At 35.6% G+C, this 19029-nt stretch overlaps 2 protein-coding genes across 11 annotated transcripts; both read left to right on the forward strand.

Moving 5' to 3' along the window:
* Positions 1-1522: 1522 nt before the first annotated feature.
* LOC110442855 (cell wall integrity and stress response component 2-like) lies at positions 1523-10295 on the forward strand. 10 transcript variants are annotated; one of them, XM_021486690.1, is made up of 9 exons: positions 1523-1696; positions 2012-2119; positions 3218-3406; positions 4936-5136; positions 5640-5666; positions 6629-6796; positions 7228-7357; positions 7833-7896; positions 8376-10295. In XM_021486690.1, exons 2-9 carry the CDS (start codon positions 2020-2022, stop codon positions 9333-9335), a joined length of 1839 nt encoding a protein of 612 aa, XP_021342365.1. In that variant the 5' UTR covers positions 1523-1696; positions 2012-2019; the 3' UTR covers positions 9336-10295. The 10 variants fall into 10 exon arrangements, with proteins under 10 accessions (XP_021342365.1, XP_021342366.1, XP_021342361.1 ...); XM_021486691.1 differs by having other exon boundaries at positions 7243-7357; XM_021486686.1 differs by having other exon boundaries at positions 6641-7150.
* Positions 10296-17069: 6774 nt separating this feature from the next.
* Positions 17070-17693, forward strand: LOC110442851. Its single transcript, XM_021486680.1, has 2 exons — positions 17070-17192; positions 17472-17693. The coding sequence occupies exons 1-2, from the start codon at positions 17070-17072 to the stop codon at positions 17691-17693; spliced, it is 345 nt and encodes a 114-aa protein (XP_021342355.1).
* The last annotated feature ends 1336 nt before the right edge of the window (positions 17694-19029 follow it).

The raw sequence follows: 19029 nt of genomic DNA on the forward strand, positions 1-19029 counted from the left end.
AGGGGATTAATCATCCATTGTCTATATATTAGTAGGGTCTGCACCCTTCAGGTCAGTGGTCAAGGCTCATCAGACTGACCCTACCTAATCTAATGTCACAGTGTGGTGATCACCCTGTCAGTTGGGAGAGGACTATTCCGTCTTTGCGTATTTCAGAGTTATCTTCTCTTGAGAGCAGGTATCGATTGTTACGTCATTGCTTTTTGTGAAAAAATTACGTCGTTTTCTCAAAAATTGATGACGTTATGAAAAGTGTCAAAATTGAGATTTTGTTCAAATTCAATGTTCCTGGTCCTAGCTTGGTGTGAATTCCTATTTCAATATTAATAAAACTCGGTGTGAATACTGTCATTGGCACCCCCTGTACGTGCAACCTTTCAAAAGTTGTCCACCGGCACGGTTTCTAGACCCCCTGGTACCCTATACCCGAAAATTGTCAAAATTGAGATTTTGTTCAAATTCAATGTTCCTGGTCCTAGCTCGGGGCGAATTCCTATTTCAATATTATCAAACTCGGTGTGAATACTGTCATTGGCACCCCCTGCACGTGCAACCTTTGAAAACTTGTCCACCGACACGGTTTCTAGACCCCCTGGTACCGTATACCCAAAAATTGTCAAAATTGAGATTTTGTTAAAATTCATTGTTCCTGGTCCTAGCTCGGGGCGAATTCCTATTTCAATATTAATAAAACTCGGTGTGAATGCTGTCATTGGCACCCCCTGTACGTGCAACCTTTCAAACGTTGTCCACCGACACGGTTTCTAGACCCCCTGGAACCTTATTCCCGAAAATTGTCAAAAATGAGATTTTGTTCAAATTCAAAGTTCCTGGTCCTAGCTCGGGGTGAGTTCCTATTTCAATCTTTTCAAAAAAGTATGCACCGGCACGGTTTCCAGACCCCCTGGAACCTTATTCCCGAAAATTGTCAAAATTGAGATTTTGTTCAAATTCAATGTTCCTGGTCCTAGCTCGGGGTGAATTCCCATTTCAATCTTAATGAAACTCGGTGCGTGCAACCTTTAAAAAAATTGTGCACCGGCATCCATTTTACAGCATTTTTCTGTAAAATTTTGAATAATTAATAACGAATAACTGTCCAACTTTACCTTGCCGCTTGACTCCACACCTGCAGCTATACTCGAGCCTAGCCCATTACTCGTCCATATTACTGTACCAAAGATAAATCGTTTTCCTTAACACATACTGAGATTTGAGTTCATAATAACTTGAAAATAATTATCAGACAAAAACTGAGTTTTCCTTAACAAGAATAGGATTTACAGTGTTCTATCTAAACCTCTTGGATTAAGTTACACAACCGGATGTAACAATATTTGGATGAAATAAAATATCGTACACATCTATCACACTTTGTACACTTAAGGCTGAGCCATACTAGGGTCTTTGTGTGTAATGCATACTTTTACGTTGTTTGTAATGCGTGACTTCATTTCAATGTCGTGGGTAAAAATACCTTCCCGACTACCAAAGGTTAAATAAAGGCTTTAAAGTGGGGCGTCCTCTCAAAGCTTTACGTGTACTCTGGTGGAGCGACAAAAATACTTCCTGGTGTGTATTTCCCCTTCTGGCACGTTTACAAAGAGAAATGTCGGGGACACAGGCTGTGTATTCCGAACAATAATATGACGTATTTAATCTAGCACAGGGACAAACGAAAGTAACGACAATCAAAGTAAGTATTTATTGTTTTATAAATATACTTTATAGAAGGAATGAAGATGTAACATTTACACCGCAGGGAATCCTGTATCGATAGTGAGAATACACCTCATAACATACCTAATTGTGCGTAATAGTTTTCATTTTGTGTATATAGGGCCCCGTAATAGTTGTCATTTTGTGTATATAGGGCCCTTAAAAGGTACAAAGACGTTAAATAGACTTCGTAGTACACCTGGTAAATGATCCAATTATGTTGAAAACAAATTAAGTATATTACAGGGTATGTCGATAACGCTTGTTATGATCTGTTTTTCTTTCACCACAGGTCAAAGTATGGTATCCTGGAGAGCCTGTATCTGGATGTGTTTGACATTTATGTGTGGGCTGGCAATGAGGACAAGTACCGCCATTACATGTACTATCAGTGGACAAGGTAATTAAAATTATTTTAACTACAAGTCAGCATAAATTAAATTCAAAATATGTAAAAGTATATTGTATAGATAGTAAAGTGTTGACGATTTCCGTACCGGCTCTAAAACCTGAGACTATAGCTATAATAAAATATATAAATAAATAAAAAGATAAATAGAACAAAATATCAACAACAGTGTTGAATATAGGTAAAGTGAGAATGAACAAAGATACTTCTGTTGACCAGGTAGCTCAGTGTTGGTTTAAACGACTATCTGATGATCAGAGGTCAACGGTTCGAATCCTGGTCTGACCCGGTGCAGTTCTACACTCACCGCAGCGTCATAACACTTTTAATTTTGTTTTCTTTATCGTTAGTTTTTCATAAAGTTTCTACATTTTGTTTCTTTTCAAAAATGACTTATTAAAGATATGGTCATGCCGGCATACAAGCATAAAATGCAATTTAACAGCTTATGTAAATAGTACGAAAATACTTAAGTGTGAATGAAAGATTTATCTGATTTGCAATTAATCATTTTTGAACAAAAAGGAATACAATGTTGTGTAAAATTAATTATGCATCAGCCTCGGAGTGGACATTGATAATCTTACAAATAAGATATCTTCTAAATGTCCACAGGCCGAATTTTGACGAAAAAATTGAAATGTTCTTGCCATGGCCCTGACCAGAGGTTATTCTTTCTGACAAATCAAAACTGATCTCCTGTCTTTTGTTTTGATTAGAAATGTTTAAAATTTCTATCAGGACAATAGCAACCGAACCTTAAACGAAAACTGCTCTCATAATCCTAACAGCTGCAGATATTTTGGTGTTTATTGAAACGGTAAACGAACTCATCGGGGGTGCACATTTTTGAATGATGATTTCCGTGTTGTTTCTAGTTGAGAATTTCGGTATCGCAATGGTGCTTTTATTGTTTCGAATTAAAATTCCAAAGTTTCTTTGAATGTTGATGCTATGGTTTGTTACTGTGTATGTTATCGTAAAATCTTAATATCTCCAAATGAATTGTATCAAATAGAGTATCAGACACACAAAAATGTCCACTGTCACTACTAATTGAATGATCTGTCGTTTTTTATTGAAATGCAGAAACCCGAGTAAACAAATCGACGGTTTTTAATAAGAACAATATATCATGTCAATCGACTAGAAACGTCCAGAATGAATCGTTAACTCTGACTGGACAACATGGCACATTAGAGTATAGCTACAATGGAAAGAAGGAAAGTTTAACTCTACTTTTAGACAATATCACTAGTTCAACCGATTACAAGAAAAGTAAGTGCACTAACCATTGTTTGTACTAATCAATTTAGAATTGTCCTGCAAAAACATTGCAGGTTCTCGTAATGAATCTGACAAACGTAAACAAATAGCAGATTTGCTTAGAGGAGTACCATGGACCTTCAAAGTACATAGAAAGATATTTTAAAGCAATATGGTCGTCATTGGCCTCTCCGTAGGCACATTTACGCTTAAAATGGTGTTGTCATCCTCACAAATTTTTCTCATTACTTAACAATGATTTGTTTATGTCGGACTATTTTCTTACGCTGATCATCTATGTGTGGATTCTATTTTCCGGTTCAGGGCGTCACCTGGCGCGGGTGGATATTCTTATTTCAGAACATGCATTCTTTCATGGGGAATAAATCGATTCTCAAATCGTTCTCAACTTCATCTTGAGTATCCTAAAACTGACAACCAAATATAACGAACTTATCACGCTACTGATAGTTGGTACAGTGACTAATGTATATAGATGGTAAATAATATCATTCTGGTGATATTGGCAACATTTAATTGATAGAATCATATCAGATGTTTCGGTTATATTTCCAGTTCAAAAAAATATGAACTTTCAAATTATGTCAATTCTTTTATATAACGATACAATTATTTTTAATTTTACATGTGGCCAACACAAGTAGATTTTGTAAAGCTAACATTTAATCAATTATCATGCCAGGGTTGATGAGTTTATTTACTATACAAATCAATGTTTAGTGAAATTAGATCTGTATCCGACAAGAGTCATCTGCCACTGATGCAATTTAAAAACCATTTAGATTGGATTACCTACCTGAGATTGTCTCATTTTTACAGAAGACCATTATGGCCACTTTGAAGAAAAAACTAATTATAAAGTTTTTCGTGTAACTTACTCGAAGTAATAAAAAATATTTTTAGAAACGTCAGTCAGTCGAATTTACGAGTTATTATTTCAAAAATTTGAGTTATTAAGTGAAAATTTCGATTAAAATAAATATTTTGTTAAGAGGCCCTAAAGCTCTTCCGAATAAGTAACATAGTGTTCCTATTCTATAAAACGGTTCAATTCATAATAACACGAAACGTTTAAAACTCCTAACAAACGCTAAACGTCTATGCGCTTGTCTTTTAAAAACTTGAAAATGTGAATGCTTTTCATACGGAAATCTATGTAATACATATCAAAAATGTCTAATAAGAAATGTCAGCAAAGTTGAAGGTTGAAATGTTTATCAGAACTCGGGATGAAAATATAGTTAAACGTGTATCATTATACTAGTAATAAGCACCGGCACTGTGTTTCTGTTGATTTTCACCTGAAATATATTTCAACAAAGTTATCATTGATAGTTATGCACGAAGCCTGTTTTGTACTTAAGATCTAAAGAATAAATCAAAAATGAACTATGTCATTTTGAGATGATTTTCTAAAAAACAATATTCCATTATCTTTGTTTTCAATTTTTGGCAGCCGAAGCATTGAAGAATATGATACACATATTTGTTTCGTGATTTTCTTTCTAATTTGATTTTAGTTCATTTACTCACATGCAAAAACGAGACATTTGAAATTGAAGGGAAGCTTCGTTTTGGACAATCCATAGGAGACGGAAATTTTGCTACGGTGTTTGAATATTTTCAAAACCACAGCTCCAAACAAAAGTGTCAGTGTAGATTGTGTCGTAGCAACAAGTGCAGTGCGGAAGCATGCCATTCATTGGTCTGCAACTGCATTTGTGAGTATCATTTTATACGTATTTCAAGCTCCGCTAAATCCATTTGACAAGTACAGAAGAAATGTAAATTGAATCCAGGTCCAGTAGAAATATATTTCACCATGACGTCTGCTAAGTGATGTTAGTAAAAGGATATGTTCATAGCGTTTTTACTTTATTATTCAGAATGGTCGAATTATAGTATGGGTATATAAAGCTGTAGGTATAATCCCTTATTGTTGTGATTGGCCCCTGGTTTGCTGTTGATTAAATAATGTATTAAAACAACAATAGTAATTTCATGAAATTTTTTCGGAAGGCAACGAGTAAAAGTTATTACAAATGATCGTCTTTTATCAAAGATAATAAATAAAAAAACACTTTCTTTAAAAAAAGAATTTGATTACTTGAAGCTTTATTACCGGATTGTAGTACACAAATGGTATGTTATCCTTGGATGCATTTTAAACCATTTAGACTGTTCACAGTACGTATGTAAAACATTTGATATCTCTTCTTTACAGTTTCAAATGATTCCATTAAAACCGCAGGTAAGTCTGTTTCTATTTTACCTCCAGGTATGAAATGCTTGATTATTAGGCCATGGGCATATTTTTGGTATTTCGGGATAGAAATCAATTATCGTTATAATGATATATGTAGGTTGAATATTGAATGATATGCAATCCAAAAACAATTACAGAAAACAATACAAAAAACATTGCTTCTGAAAGGCAACACAATTACTTGTGTTACAAACTGACAGCATCTGAAAAATGTTGTCTGCAATGCAGTTCCTGCATTTGTTTCGTAAACATCTTATTTAGGTCTAGTTCTAAAACACTTTAGTATCCCCCGCTTTCACCAAAACGGGGGATATTAATTTGGGTATGTCCGTCAGTCTGTCTGTCTGTTTGTCTGTCTTTCACTCTTCGTTACCGTGGAATAACTGCAACAAATGTCAAACGATATTCTTCAAACTTGATAACAGGGTAAAATGCCTTAAGGGCTTGGGAAAGTTCGATGACTATATTTGTCGGAGTTATGGCCCATTGATTAACGTCATTATCTGCAGTTTCTGCTTAATAACTCTAGCAAATATTAGCCGAATTCCTTCAAACTTGATAACAATGTTTGTGTTCATCTGTTTTTCCACCCATCTAGGGCACTCTTTGGTTTTCGTTTGATAATTGCTGTAGATATCCTGCAGATATTTCAACCTAATTCCGGTTACACATCCGACTCGTGCTAAGTTTGCCAATCGATGTGATTTGTGATAATTAATGAGGTTAGTAAATTCTGATGGATTAAACGATTAATTTACACCGTAATACCTACATGTTCAAAAAGAAGTCTATCTTCTGTATAAGGCTTTTTTTCTTCTTCCAGTTTCAAGCTATGGTTATGTCTCAACAGCACGATACTCGCATGTTTAAACCTAACCTCAATAATGTTTACCTAAAATATGTCCTGCAAGCGGGGGATATAAATTCCACGAATTTGCTTGTTTCAGTTTTATTTTCAGAACCTCATACTACAACAACGACAACGACGACAACTACTTGGCCTCAAACGACTACTGCACCCAGAACAGAAACCATAACTCATTCAATTACGACACATATACCTGCCACGTCGGAACCGACCAGTACAACCGATGATTCAACCTCAACTAAGATAGGTATATTAAGCACAATTTTAGAACCTCATTCTACATTAACGACAACGACGACAACTACTTGGCCTCAAACGACTACTGCACCCAGAACAGAAACCATAACTCATTCAATTACGACACATATACCTGCCACGTCGGAACCGACCAGCACAACCGATGATTCAACCTCAACTAACATAGGTATATTAAGCACAATTTTAGAACCTCATTCTACATTAACGACAACGACGACAACTACTTGGCCTCAAACGACTACTGCACCCAGAACAGAAACCATAACTCATTCAGTTACGACACATATACCTGCCACGTCGGAACCAACCAGCACAACCGATGATTCAACCTCAACTAAGATAGGTACATTAAGCACAATTTTTTCCTCCTCCTCCTCATTTTTATTTTTCTGTTTATTATCTCTACTTGTTTCCATTCAGATTTTGTTTCTGCAGCACGTCAGTCCAATGAAGAAAGTATATCGACACTGGCGGCTGTAGGCGGTTTGATAGCTCTTGTGGTGATTGTCAGCGGTGTAACGGTGTTTGTCTGTCTCCGACGTAGAAAATGGTATATTCTATACTACTTATGTCACTATCACACTTTGTTTAACATATAAGATTTTTATTAACTTATATAAGTCTTGATAAAACAATAACGATACGTATGTTTGACATCTTTTTAAGACTTGACACAATAATGTCCGTTTCCGGTCACTCGACTAAATTTTCGTTTTCGAAGATTATCTCGGAAACCGAAAAACTTCTGTATGAACTTTGGATGTGCAATAGGGGTTTACAATTTTTCTAAGGTCAATGTCAAGGTCAAAGTAAATATGCAATAAAGGGTTTTAAAACAAATTAAGGTCAAGGTTACTGTGATTCGACGTGGCTAAGAGGTTGAATCGGTCAGGCACATGGCGGGGCCCTTGCAGGCCAGTCAGTGTTCTAGTTTTTCCTTATTTTTTTTTATAGAAATACATATTAGGTTATTGTATTATTAGTTATTGCATCAGCATTTATACTAAATTTGGTGTTTATTTCAGGAATAAGAAACAGTCAGACTACTCTGAACCCTGCGTAACGAACCCGTCATATGAAGATTTACAGGTAAATGTTTCCTAGTGAAATTTACGTTTATAGAAAAAAATGACTGGTCACATGTATACACCAAAGCCACGTGGTTTTACGAGTCATTTTATCCTGTTTCTTTCCTCGTCAACACTGATAAAACCTATCTTATGAATTAATAATAATTTCAAAATATTTCATAAATTTTAACATCAAATTCATTTGTTTTAAATGTTAAATAAATATAACCCAATATAAACTAAAAATTGAAACTATTTAATATTGCTGATCCATTATATTCTCTTTATTAACTATGTAGAATTGAACATTTATAATAGTCCCTTTGCTAGATACTAATCATTGAAACTTTCACGTCACTTTTATATTAAATATTTTAATGTACATGTATGTATGAGTGTTTTATTAAAAAAACATAACTTAAACCATTGTTAAACTTTCAATAACGTATTTGGATTATCTTATTAAAATTGTTAAATTTGCTATTAATAAATTATTAGAACAACGGGAATACTAATAGCCAGGACAATGCAGGATATGAAGGGAACGGCAATGACGTACACACTTATGACATGGCGGATGATCAAAAACTTACAACAACAGGTGAGCAAGACTATAGTTATGCCAGTTTTGGTGGACAATCGAAGTTCAAAGATGTGATGCCAACAGTCAACCACGACAGATATGTGGGAGGCCGAAAAGGCGATCTCTGTCATGAATCACCGCCGACGGTCCAAGGAAACACAGGGAACGCAAAGCTCTTGATTGAAAGAGATGTTACGTCTGAAAACGATGATGATTATGATCTCGCTAAAGCAGTGACCGGTAATAAGGCGGTAAATTCAAATTCAACTACTCTTCCTGAAAACTATTTCAATGTGGAGAAAACAGGACACCAACCTCCTCCTTTAAGAAACAATTTAAATGATAATTATTTCGTGCATGAGAATGATGCAAATGAACGAGCTGAAGCAATGCAGACAATGAAGGAATCGTTTTCACCTGAAGGAGGCAATTATTTCCTCGTCGATGAAAGTGAAAATGCACCATCTAATGAGAAATCTTTTACCAAGGAAACCCCTGCCATTTCGAAAACCGGAAATGGAGACATAACTGGAATTCAAGGCGACAACTATTTTCTGCTTGAACAACAAACCAACCCAGAAGAAAATAACCAAGAAAACGGCGTGTACGCACTTGCACAATCCCAATCACAAACAGAAAACGGATACGGTATCAGTAGAAAAAACGAACAAAAACAAATGAAGACGGATCGAGACATTGATCCATATGATCATGTGAGAGTGGGTCATGCCCAGACAAATGGACTTGACGACGGCGTTTATGACGAGCTAAGGAAACAGAATGTTCGTTACGAATCTGAGGAAGTGGATAATGACTATGATCGCTGCCCAGCAACTGGACATATTTGTGAACATTTAAGAACTGATTATAACTGAAGTTACTGTATGTTTTGCAGAATTCAAGATGTTATAAATTTGTCATTTTCTAGCAAAAACATAAAGCTACGTTGTTTATATTATCTGAAGTAATATGTTCGTGTTTCATAGTCCTTAGAAAAGGGGCATTGTCGCTGTTACTATAGAAACTAATCTACTATATTACCGCCATAACTCTATCAACTTCTTTTCCAATTGGTCTTGTTCGAACCTTATATCAGCAGTCATTATGTCGGGTTTCGACTTTACGTTGTGTACTGACGAAAATATACGTATGGTCACTTAATCGTATCATTTATTCCAATCCCGATTAAGTTACACACTATAAAGTCATAATCATGTTGACGTCGCAAATAGAAGGGACAGTATACAACTGTATCTCGTAACATTCATAACAACGAATTCGGCGATAAAGTCACAGTTACCTTTGAAGAAACCTTGTTTAACGAGATAGTGACTCCTTTCTATACGATTGTTCAGCAATTTTCAAAACAAATGAACATCAAGAATAAAAGTAATGTTCGACTCTTTTTCAAATTTGATGATACTTGGAATGAGCTGTATTCGAGATTGCCAAGGTCACCGTTATTATTAATATAAAATTATCGAATGACCAAACTAATAAATGATTCCTGCAGAGGCATTTATGTCTCAAAGATATTTTCTGTTTTATAGGTTCAGCTTCATGTAGTACTGTAGCATACTTGTTACAGGCATTGCTTACATAAAGTTTGCATCAGCTGTTGAAATTCCTGTATATTCTCGTACTGATTAGTTTGAGCTAAATTAAACTGTGAAATAGAAGACAAACACAATACATTCAATTGTTTGTCTCTTGAAAAAAACCACTTCTTTTTTGTACGGCATATGATGGCCATATCTTCAATCACTTCAACAGCTTGATTGAAGGAGTGAAAATGGATACAGTAAATTATATTAATAAATGATGCTATGCATCACAATATCTGTCATTTGTTTTATACGAAAAGGTTTGAAGATATTCTGCTGTACCAAGTGAAAGTCTGCTTCCGTGGCTGTCGAGTCAAACCATCACTGAAATATATAAAATATAAGCCGACAGAAGATACAGAAAACAACAAGATATGTATTGATGCATGACAAGAGACAGGAGGGATATAACTTTGCCTGTAAAAACTGAAACAAACTGCAAACGTGCAAGATGCTATAGAGTCTTAGTCTACCTCCAATGCGGAAGACTTCAAATGAAATGTATTATCAATGTCTCGTGGAACTAGACAAAGAGAGGGAGGTAACACGCGTTGCAGAAATATATCATCAGTAAAAGGATTAACTTACCACTGCAAAAAACTAAACTAATTGTTTTTCTCTGGCATAACTAAAGCTTTGGTAAAGCATTTCCGAAAAGAAAATCACGCATTGTGGGATATTTTTGAGGAACAATAAAGATGAAATAAATAAAATATAATCAACAATATCGTTCAAAGAGTAAAGGAAATCAGTTTGACCTGAGTTCGAACCCTTGACTTCCGATTATTATACTATCTCTAACGGATTGACCTAACTGATCAATGGAAGTGTAGCCAAGCCATATCGAAACAGAATTTACCGGGAGGTTACTATAGAAAGGGGAAACTATATTACAATGGGGAACCTAGAACTTCAAGATCTGTTTAACTAGAAAACCTCTTCGAATGTCTATAGTCATCTGTAACAGAAAATGACAAAGTATAATTAAACCATATTAATACAAATCCACAAACATAACCTGTTGTTGTTCCCCAATATTACAATGAAATACACTCTTAGTTTGAACCAAGAAAACTCAAAGTCAATATTATGTTCAATCAAAACAAGAGCACTGTGTTGTAGATTGATGCACTTTCCGAAGATATCTTCCGAGTCTATTTTCGAAGATTTGGCTCTCGTTAAATTCCAAATCAGCTTTTGTCACCAGGTTTAATTTCAAACATTACAAATGTTTCACTATAGATTTCCTTATACTAAAAGCACATCCAGTTCTGACAGACCAGTGAGTTATATTCCAACAAAACACATTTCATCAATTTTTGGAAGCCTCATTCTACTTCTAATGATAAATTATGGTCAACATTTTAACAACCGTTTAGTACATACTATATGTAAATATAAACCTAAATGAGTAGTTATGATGGAAATGATATAGGTTTCCAATTTACAAAATGTTACAAAATATGCTTAATGATATAGGTGTCTAATTGCGTTATGTTCCCAGGGGTCACTGGTGTACATTAAAATATCCCAAAATATCATGTAACCAGAATACGATATCGTCTGTTTTATAATTATCTAATCAAATATTTAAAATGACTTCCGGTAATGGACAAAATATGAATATATATATATATATTGATTTCTTCGGAAAAACAAAACCGTGAAAGTATGATACATTGAAACACAACAAGTACTTTATCAGGATAACACAGTCAAAAACGTTTTCCCACAGTGGTAGATTTACATCAAACAAACATAGATCATGTAACATCTATTCTTACAGGATAGCACAGCACTCGATACATCAGAATAACATAACACCTATTTTATCAGGATAGCACAGCACTCGATATATCAGAATAACATAACATCTATTTTATCAAGATAACACAGCACTTGTTGTTTTAGAATAAAGCATCACTAGTTAAATCAGCATAACGTAACACTTGTTGAATCACCATTTCATTAGACTAGTTTTTAAAGGATAAACATTTGTTGTATCAGGATAACAAACCATTTGTTGAAGCAAAAATAGCGCGACACATTTTTATCAGAACAACACGATACTTATTGTATAATGATTGACATAACACTTGTTTTATCATGATTGACATAACACTTGTTTATCATGATTGACATAACACCTGTTTATCAGGGTTCACATTACACTTGTTTATCGGAATTGACATAACACCTGTTTATCAGGATTGACATAACACCTGTTCATCAGGATTGAAAATAACACCTGTTTATCAGGATTGACATAACACCTGTTTATCAGGATTGAAATAACACCTTTTTATCATGATTGACATATTACCTGTTTATCAGGATTGACATAGCACTTGTTTATCAGAGTGCATAACACTTCTGTATCAGAATTGACATAACACATGTTTATCAGGATTGACAAACACTTGTTTATCAGGATGGAAATAACACTTGTTTATCAGGATTGCCTTATCACCTGATTATCAGGATTGCCATATCACCTGATTATCAGGATTGACATAACACCTGTTAATCAGGGTCCACATAACACTTGTTTATTAGGGTCCATATAACACTTGCCAATCAGGATTGACATAACACTTGTATATCAGGATTGGCATAGCACTTGTTTATCAGGGTACATTACACTTGTGTATACCGATTGACAAACACCTGTTAATCAGGATTAACATAACACCTGTTTATCAGGATTGAAATAACACCCGTTTATCAGGGTCCACATAACACTTGTTCGTAAGGGTCCATATAACACTTGTTAATCAGGTTTGACATATCACCTGTATATCAGGATCGACATATAACTTGTTTATCAGGATGGAAATAACACTTGTACATGTATATCAAGATTAACATAACACTTGTTTATCATGATTGACATAACACCTGTTTATCAGGATTGCCATAACACCTGTTCATCAGGATTGAAAATAACACATGTTTATCAGGATTGACATAACACTTGCTTATCAGGATTGAAATATCACCTGATTATCAGGATTAACATAACACTTGTTTATCAGGATTGACATAACACCTGTTTATCAGGATTGACATAACACCTGTTCACCAGGATTGAAAATAACACCTGTTTATCAGGATTGACATTACACCTGTTTATCAGGATTGAAATAACACCTGTTTATCAGGATTGACATATTACCTGTTTATCAGGATTGACATAGCACTTGTTTATCAGAGTGCATAACACTTGTGTATCAGAATTGACATAACACTTGTTTATCAGGATTGACAAACACTTGTTTATCAGGATGGAAATAACACTTGTTTATCAGAATTGACATATCACCTGATTATCAGGATTGCCATATCACATGTTTATCAGGATTGACATAACACCTGTTAATCAGGGTCCACATAACACTTGTTTATAAGGGTCCATATAACACTTGTCAATCAGGATTGACATAACACTTGTATATCAGGGTTAACATAGCATTTGTTTATGAGGTTACATTACACTTGTGTATCAAGATTGATAAACACCTGTTAATCAGGATTAACATAACAGCTGTTTATCAGAATTGAAATAACACCCGTTTATCAGGGTCCACATAACACTTGTTCGTAAGGGTCCATATAACACTTGTTAATCAGGATTGACATATCACCTGTATATCAGGATCGACATATAACTTGTTTATCAGGATGCAAATAACACTTGTACATGTATATCAAGATTAACATAACACTTGTTTATCAAGATTGACATAACACTTGTTTATCAGGATTGCCATAACACCTGTTTATCAGGATTGCCATAACACCTGCTCATCAGGATTGAAAATAACACCTGTTTATCAGGATTGACATATCACCTGATTATCAGGATTAACATAACACTTGTTTATCAGGATTGACATATCACTTGTTAATCAGGATTGACATAACACTTGTATATAAGGATCGACATAACATTTGTTTATCAGATAACACCTGTTTATCAGGATTGACATAACACCTGTTTATCAGGATTGACATAACACTTGTTTATCAGCATTGATATAACACTTGTTTATCAGGATTGACATAACACTTGTTAATCAGGATTGACATAACACTTGTATATAAGGATCGACATAACATTTGTTTATCAGGATTGACATAACATTTGTTTATCAGGATTGACATAACACTTGTTTATCATAATTGACATATCACCTGTTTATCAGAATTGACATAACACTTGCTTATCAGGATTGACAAACACCTGTTTATCAGGATTGACATAACTTCTGTGTATCAGGATTGACATATTACCTGTCTATCAGGATTGACATAACTTCTGTGTATCAGGATTGACATATTACCTGTTTATCAGGATTAACATAACACTTGTTTATTAGGATTAAACACTTGTTTATCAGGATTGCCATAACACCTGCTCATCAGGATTGAAAATAACACCTGTTTATCAGGATGGACATATCACCTGTTTATCAGTATTGACATATCACCTGTTTATATTAACATAACACCTGTTTATTAGGATTGACATAACACTTGGTTATCAGGATTGACATACACTTGTTTATCATAATTGACATTTCACCTGTTTATCAGAATTAACATAACACTTGTTTATCATAATTGACATTTCACCTGTTTATCAGAATTGACATTACACTTGTTTATCAGGATTGCCATAACACCTGTTTATCAGGATGGACATATCACCTGTTTATCAGAATTGACATAACACTGGTTTATCAGTATTGACATAACTCTTGTTTATCAGGATTGCCATAACACCTGTTCATCAGGATTGACATAACCTCGGTTTATCAGGATTGACAAACCCCTGTTTATCAGGATTGAGATATCACCTGTTTATCAGAGTTGACATAACACTTGTTAATCAGGATTGACATAACTTCGGTTAATCAGGATTGACATAACATTTGTTAATCAAGATCGACATAACACTTGTTTATCAGGATTGACATAACACCTGTTTATCAGGATTGACATAACATTTGTTAATCAAGATCGACATAACACTTGTTTATTAGGATTGACATAACACTTGTTTATTAGGATTGACATAACATTTGTTTATCAGGATTGACATAACACTTGTTTATCATAATTGACATATCACCTGTTTATCAGAATTGACATAACACTTGTTTATCAGGATTGACAAACACTTGTTTATCAGGATTGACAAACACCTGTTTATCAGGATTGAAATAACTTCGGTTTATCAGGATTGACATAACACTTGTTTATCAGCATTGACATAACACCTGTTTATCAGGATTTACATACATGTAACACCTGTTTATCAGGATTTTCATAACACTTCTTTATCAGGATTGACATAACACCTGTTTATCAGGATTGACATAACACTTGTTTATCAGGATTGACATAACACCTGTTTATCAGGATTGACATAACACCTGTTTATCAGGATTGACATAACACCTGTTTATCAGGATTGACATAACACCTGTTTATCAGGATTGACATAACACCTGTTTATCAGGATTGACATAACACCTGTTTATCAGGATTGACATAACACCTGTTTATCAGGATTGACATAACACCTGTTTATCAGGATTGACATAACACCTGTTTATCAGGATTGACATAACACCTGTTTATCAGGATTGACATAACACCTGTTTATCAGGATTGACATAACACCTGTTTATCAGGATTGACATAACACCTGTTTATCAGGATTGACATAACACCTGTTTATCAGGATTGACATAACACCTGTTTATCAGGATTGACATAACACCTGTTTATCAGGATTGACATAACACCTGTTTATCAGGATTGACATAACACCTGTTTATCAGGATTGACATAACACCTGTTTATCAGGATTGACATAATTAGAATTTATCGGCCATAAAACGATAAATTCCGTTATCTTTGTGCTAATGAGCCTCAATGTGTTTTATCTCTATTGGAGAACAGAGCTCCAAGGTAACACGATTTGTCCCCCTTGTAGCATAGCTCGGTTGTAGTGTAAAAACTAATTGGAGTTATCGTCCGTGAATTAGGGAATTCCTTTCCAAGAGTTGATTCATTTGAAGAGGTCATAAAATTAGAGGTGATGGATTGAATGAGGAAATACATGTAATTTTAGACTAAATAGTCTGGGTTATCAGAAAATTTACTGAAGCAAATTGGTAAGGTATTTGTTGACATGAATCGTAATGTAAATTATCGTCACTTACTCATAAAATGAGTTATTTGATCGAGTTATCGGTACGAATGGGAGACATGCTACAATGTGTTCGACTCTTCGCCATGCTTATGTGGTATCGGGCGATTACTTACTGGTGTTATCAATATAATTTTGTGGTTTGCCATAATCGTGAAATGTGATAGTATTGTCTTATTTCAGAAAGTAGATGACATAATTGTCATATAATGACATTCTAGCTACAAGCCGATAACTTTCTCGTTTGAAATGTGGGGCCACGGGGTCCCGGTGTTAAAAAAATATTTTTTTAATTTATTTTATTTATGTTGGCTTTACACATTGTATTAAATAAACCACATACACTCAACGATATAGTTTGGTTGGTTTTTAAAAATATATATATAAATAGGGTGTCCTGTATGAAATAAGTTGGACATTGTTTAGGGTTTAAGTGTTGAGTTTCAGATACTACGTTGACTTGAGGATTATTAGCATGCCGAAGGGAAAAGCAAAGGGGACAGCCCCGGGGAAGGCCATGGCCACTTGGGTCCGACCATACAGAAAGACTGCCAACCCCAGATACAGTACTGAGAGGGAGTTGGACGACCGACACTCCAATCCAAGGGGGGTTCAACAGAATGAGGAGGAACCAAGTGCTCATCGGGCTGAGGGAGAACACCAGGGATCTCAGCATCAGACCACTGGGGAGTCATGTCAGGCCGGGGGTCGGCCCATTGCCACTAGTGTAACCAGATGTCAGGCCTGTTATAGGTATGAATTTGGATTATAGCACTAATCCAGAAATGGGTACATCGGTTGGGAACATGCTGGGGTCCAATATCAGTCAGGCCACTAGAATTAAAATACTTAACGGGGAATATATTGACCTGAGTGTGTTTTTGGAGAACCACCATGATCCGGACGGGGTAGAAAAGCGCCTAAAATAGGAGATATTGGGAAGTGGACGGATGCCTTCCTGGCCTTTTCGGCTGTTAATTTGTCGGCCCATCCAGCTGACATGCAGGGTATTTTAAAATACATGTTTAACATCCGACTTTGGCCAAGTACGTTTCCAGGAGGATTTGGATGGAAAAATTATGATGAGCAATTTCATTTGAAAAAAATCCAGAAACTTGGAATTGTCTTGGGGCAGCATTGACTCCGAAGTTTGGTTGCTATACATGAATTGGAACCAAACTGGCCAGTCTCAAAACCTGAATACACACAGCATGGGAATGGGCACGGGAAAAGTATGGAAGTGCTTTGACTTTAACTATAAAGGGTCATGTTTTAGAAATCCTTGTAGATATCAGCATAGTTGTTTGAAATGCAATGGGGAGCATGCTTCTTACATGTGTCATGCAAACAACTTTCAGCATAATAGCGCTAGCACAGGCAATTTAGAGGTCAAACCCCAGCAGATTTAGGTTCAACGACAACAATAGCACACCCAGCAAGGCGAACCAATCAGGAAATACCAACAGATTTGGGGGACCTAGGCAAAACACCAATTAAATTAGGACCACTCAAACAAATGTTATCAAGATATCCAAACATTTTAGTTGCCCAGGAACTTTTTCAAGGTTTTAAAAATGGTTTTAGACTAAATTATCAAGGTCCAAGGCATTCAGTATCGTGTAACAATTTAGTGTCGGCCAAGCAACACCCAGCCGAGTTAAATAAAAAAAAGTAGAAAAAGAAATAGAGCTTGGTCGCATTGCTGGTCCCTTTCCCAATAAGCCTATGTCTAACTTGAGACTTTCTCCTATCGGGCTCGTTCCCAAGTCAGATGGGGGTTGGCGACTCATAACACACCTGTCACACACCCCGTCTGAAAGTGTAAATGACTACATTGACCAGGATAAGTGTTCAGTGCGCTATTCTACATTCGACCTGGTGGTAGATATGGTAAGCTTACAGGGAAAGAGGGCTTTGTTGGGGAACATGGATATTAAGTCTGCTTTTAGGTTAATCCCTGTACACCCAGATGACTTTGGATTGTTGGGTTTTAAAAAAGGCGAGCAATTTTATTTTGATAAATGTCTCCCAATGGGGTGTTCAATATCATGCTCTATTTTTGAGAAATTTTCAACATTCCTTGAATGGGCAGTCCGAATGAAATCCGGTTTAGATTCATTAGATCACTATTTGGATGACTTTTTGTTTGCTTGGCAGGGGGCTAAGACTGTTGACTTTGTGTTTTCCTGTAACAACCCAGCTAGTGACTGCCAAAAGCTTATGGATTGTTTTACAAGCGTGTGTGAGGAATTGGGTGTTCCCATTGCACCTGAAAAAACCTCGGGTCCCACCACTACACTTGTGTTCCTGGGTATAGAAATTGATACTGTAGAAATGGTGGTAAGGATACCAGCGGACAAGCTAAAATTGTTAAAACTGACCATAACGTTTTTGTTAACTTTGAAAAAGGTAACATTGAGTCAACTACAAGTTTTAGTAGGGCTGTTGGACTTTTGTACAAAGGCCATACCTGGTGCACGAGCTTTTAATAGAAGGTTCTATGACTCCATGATTGGTGTAAAAAAAAGTCTCACCATTTTATACGGTTAAATTCCGGTATGAGAGAGGATCTCAATACGTGGCTGGAATTTTTACACGAGTTCAACGGAACACGATATTTCCAGGAATTGAACTGGGTCGACAATCAGTTTTTGGAACTATTCACCGACAGTGCAGGCGGGTTGTGGAGCTTCCTTTAAAGGTCACTGGGCATTCATGGCTTGGTCAGATCACTGGAAAGGTCGG

The sequence above is a fragment of the Mizuhopecten yessoensis genome, unplaced genomic scaffold (assembly GCF_002113885.1).
Source record: "Mizuhopecten yessoensis strain PY_sf001 unplaced genomic scaffold, ASM211388v2 scaffold716305, whole genome shotgun sequence".
Taxonomy (NCBI): Eukaryota; Metazoa; Mollusca; class Bivalvia; order Pectinida; family Pectinidae; genus Mizuhopecten; species Mizuhopecten yessoensis.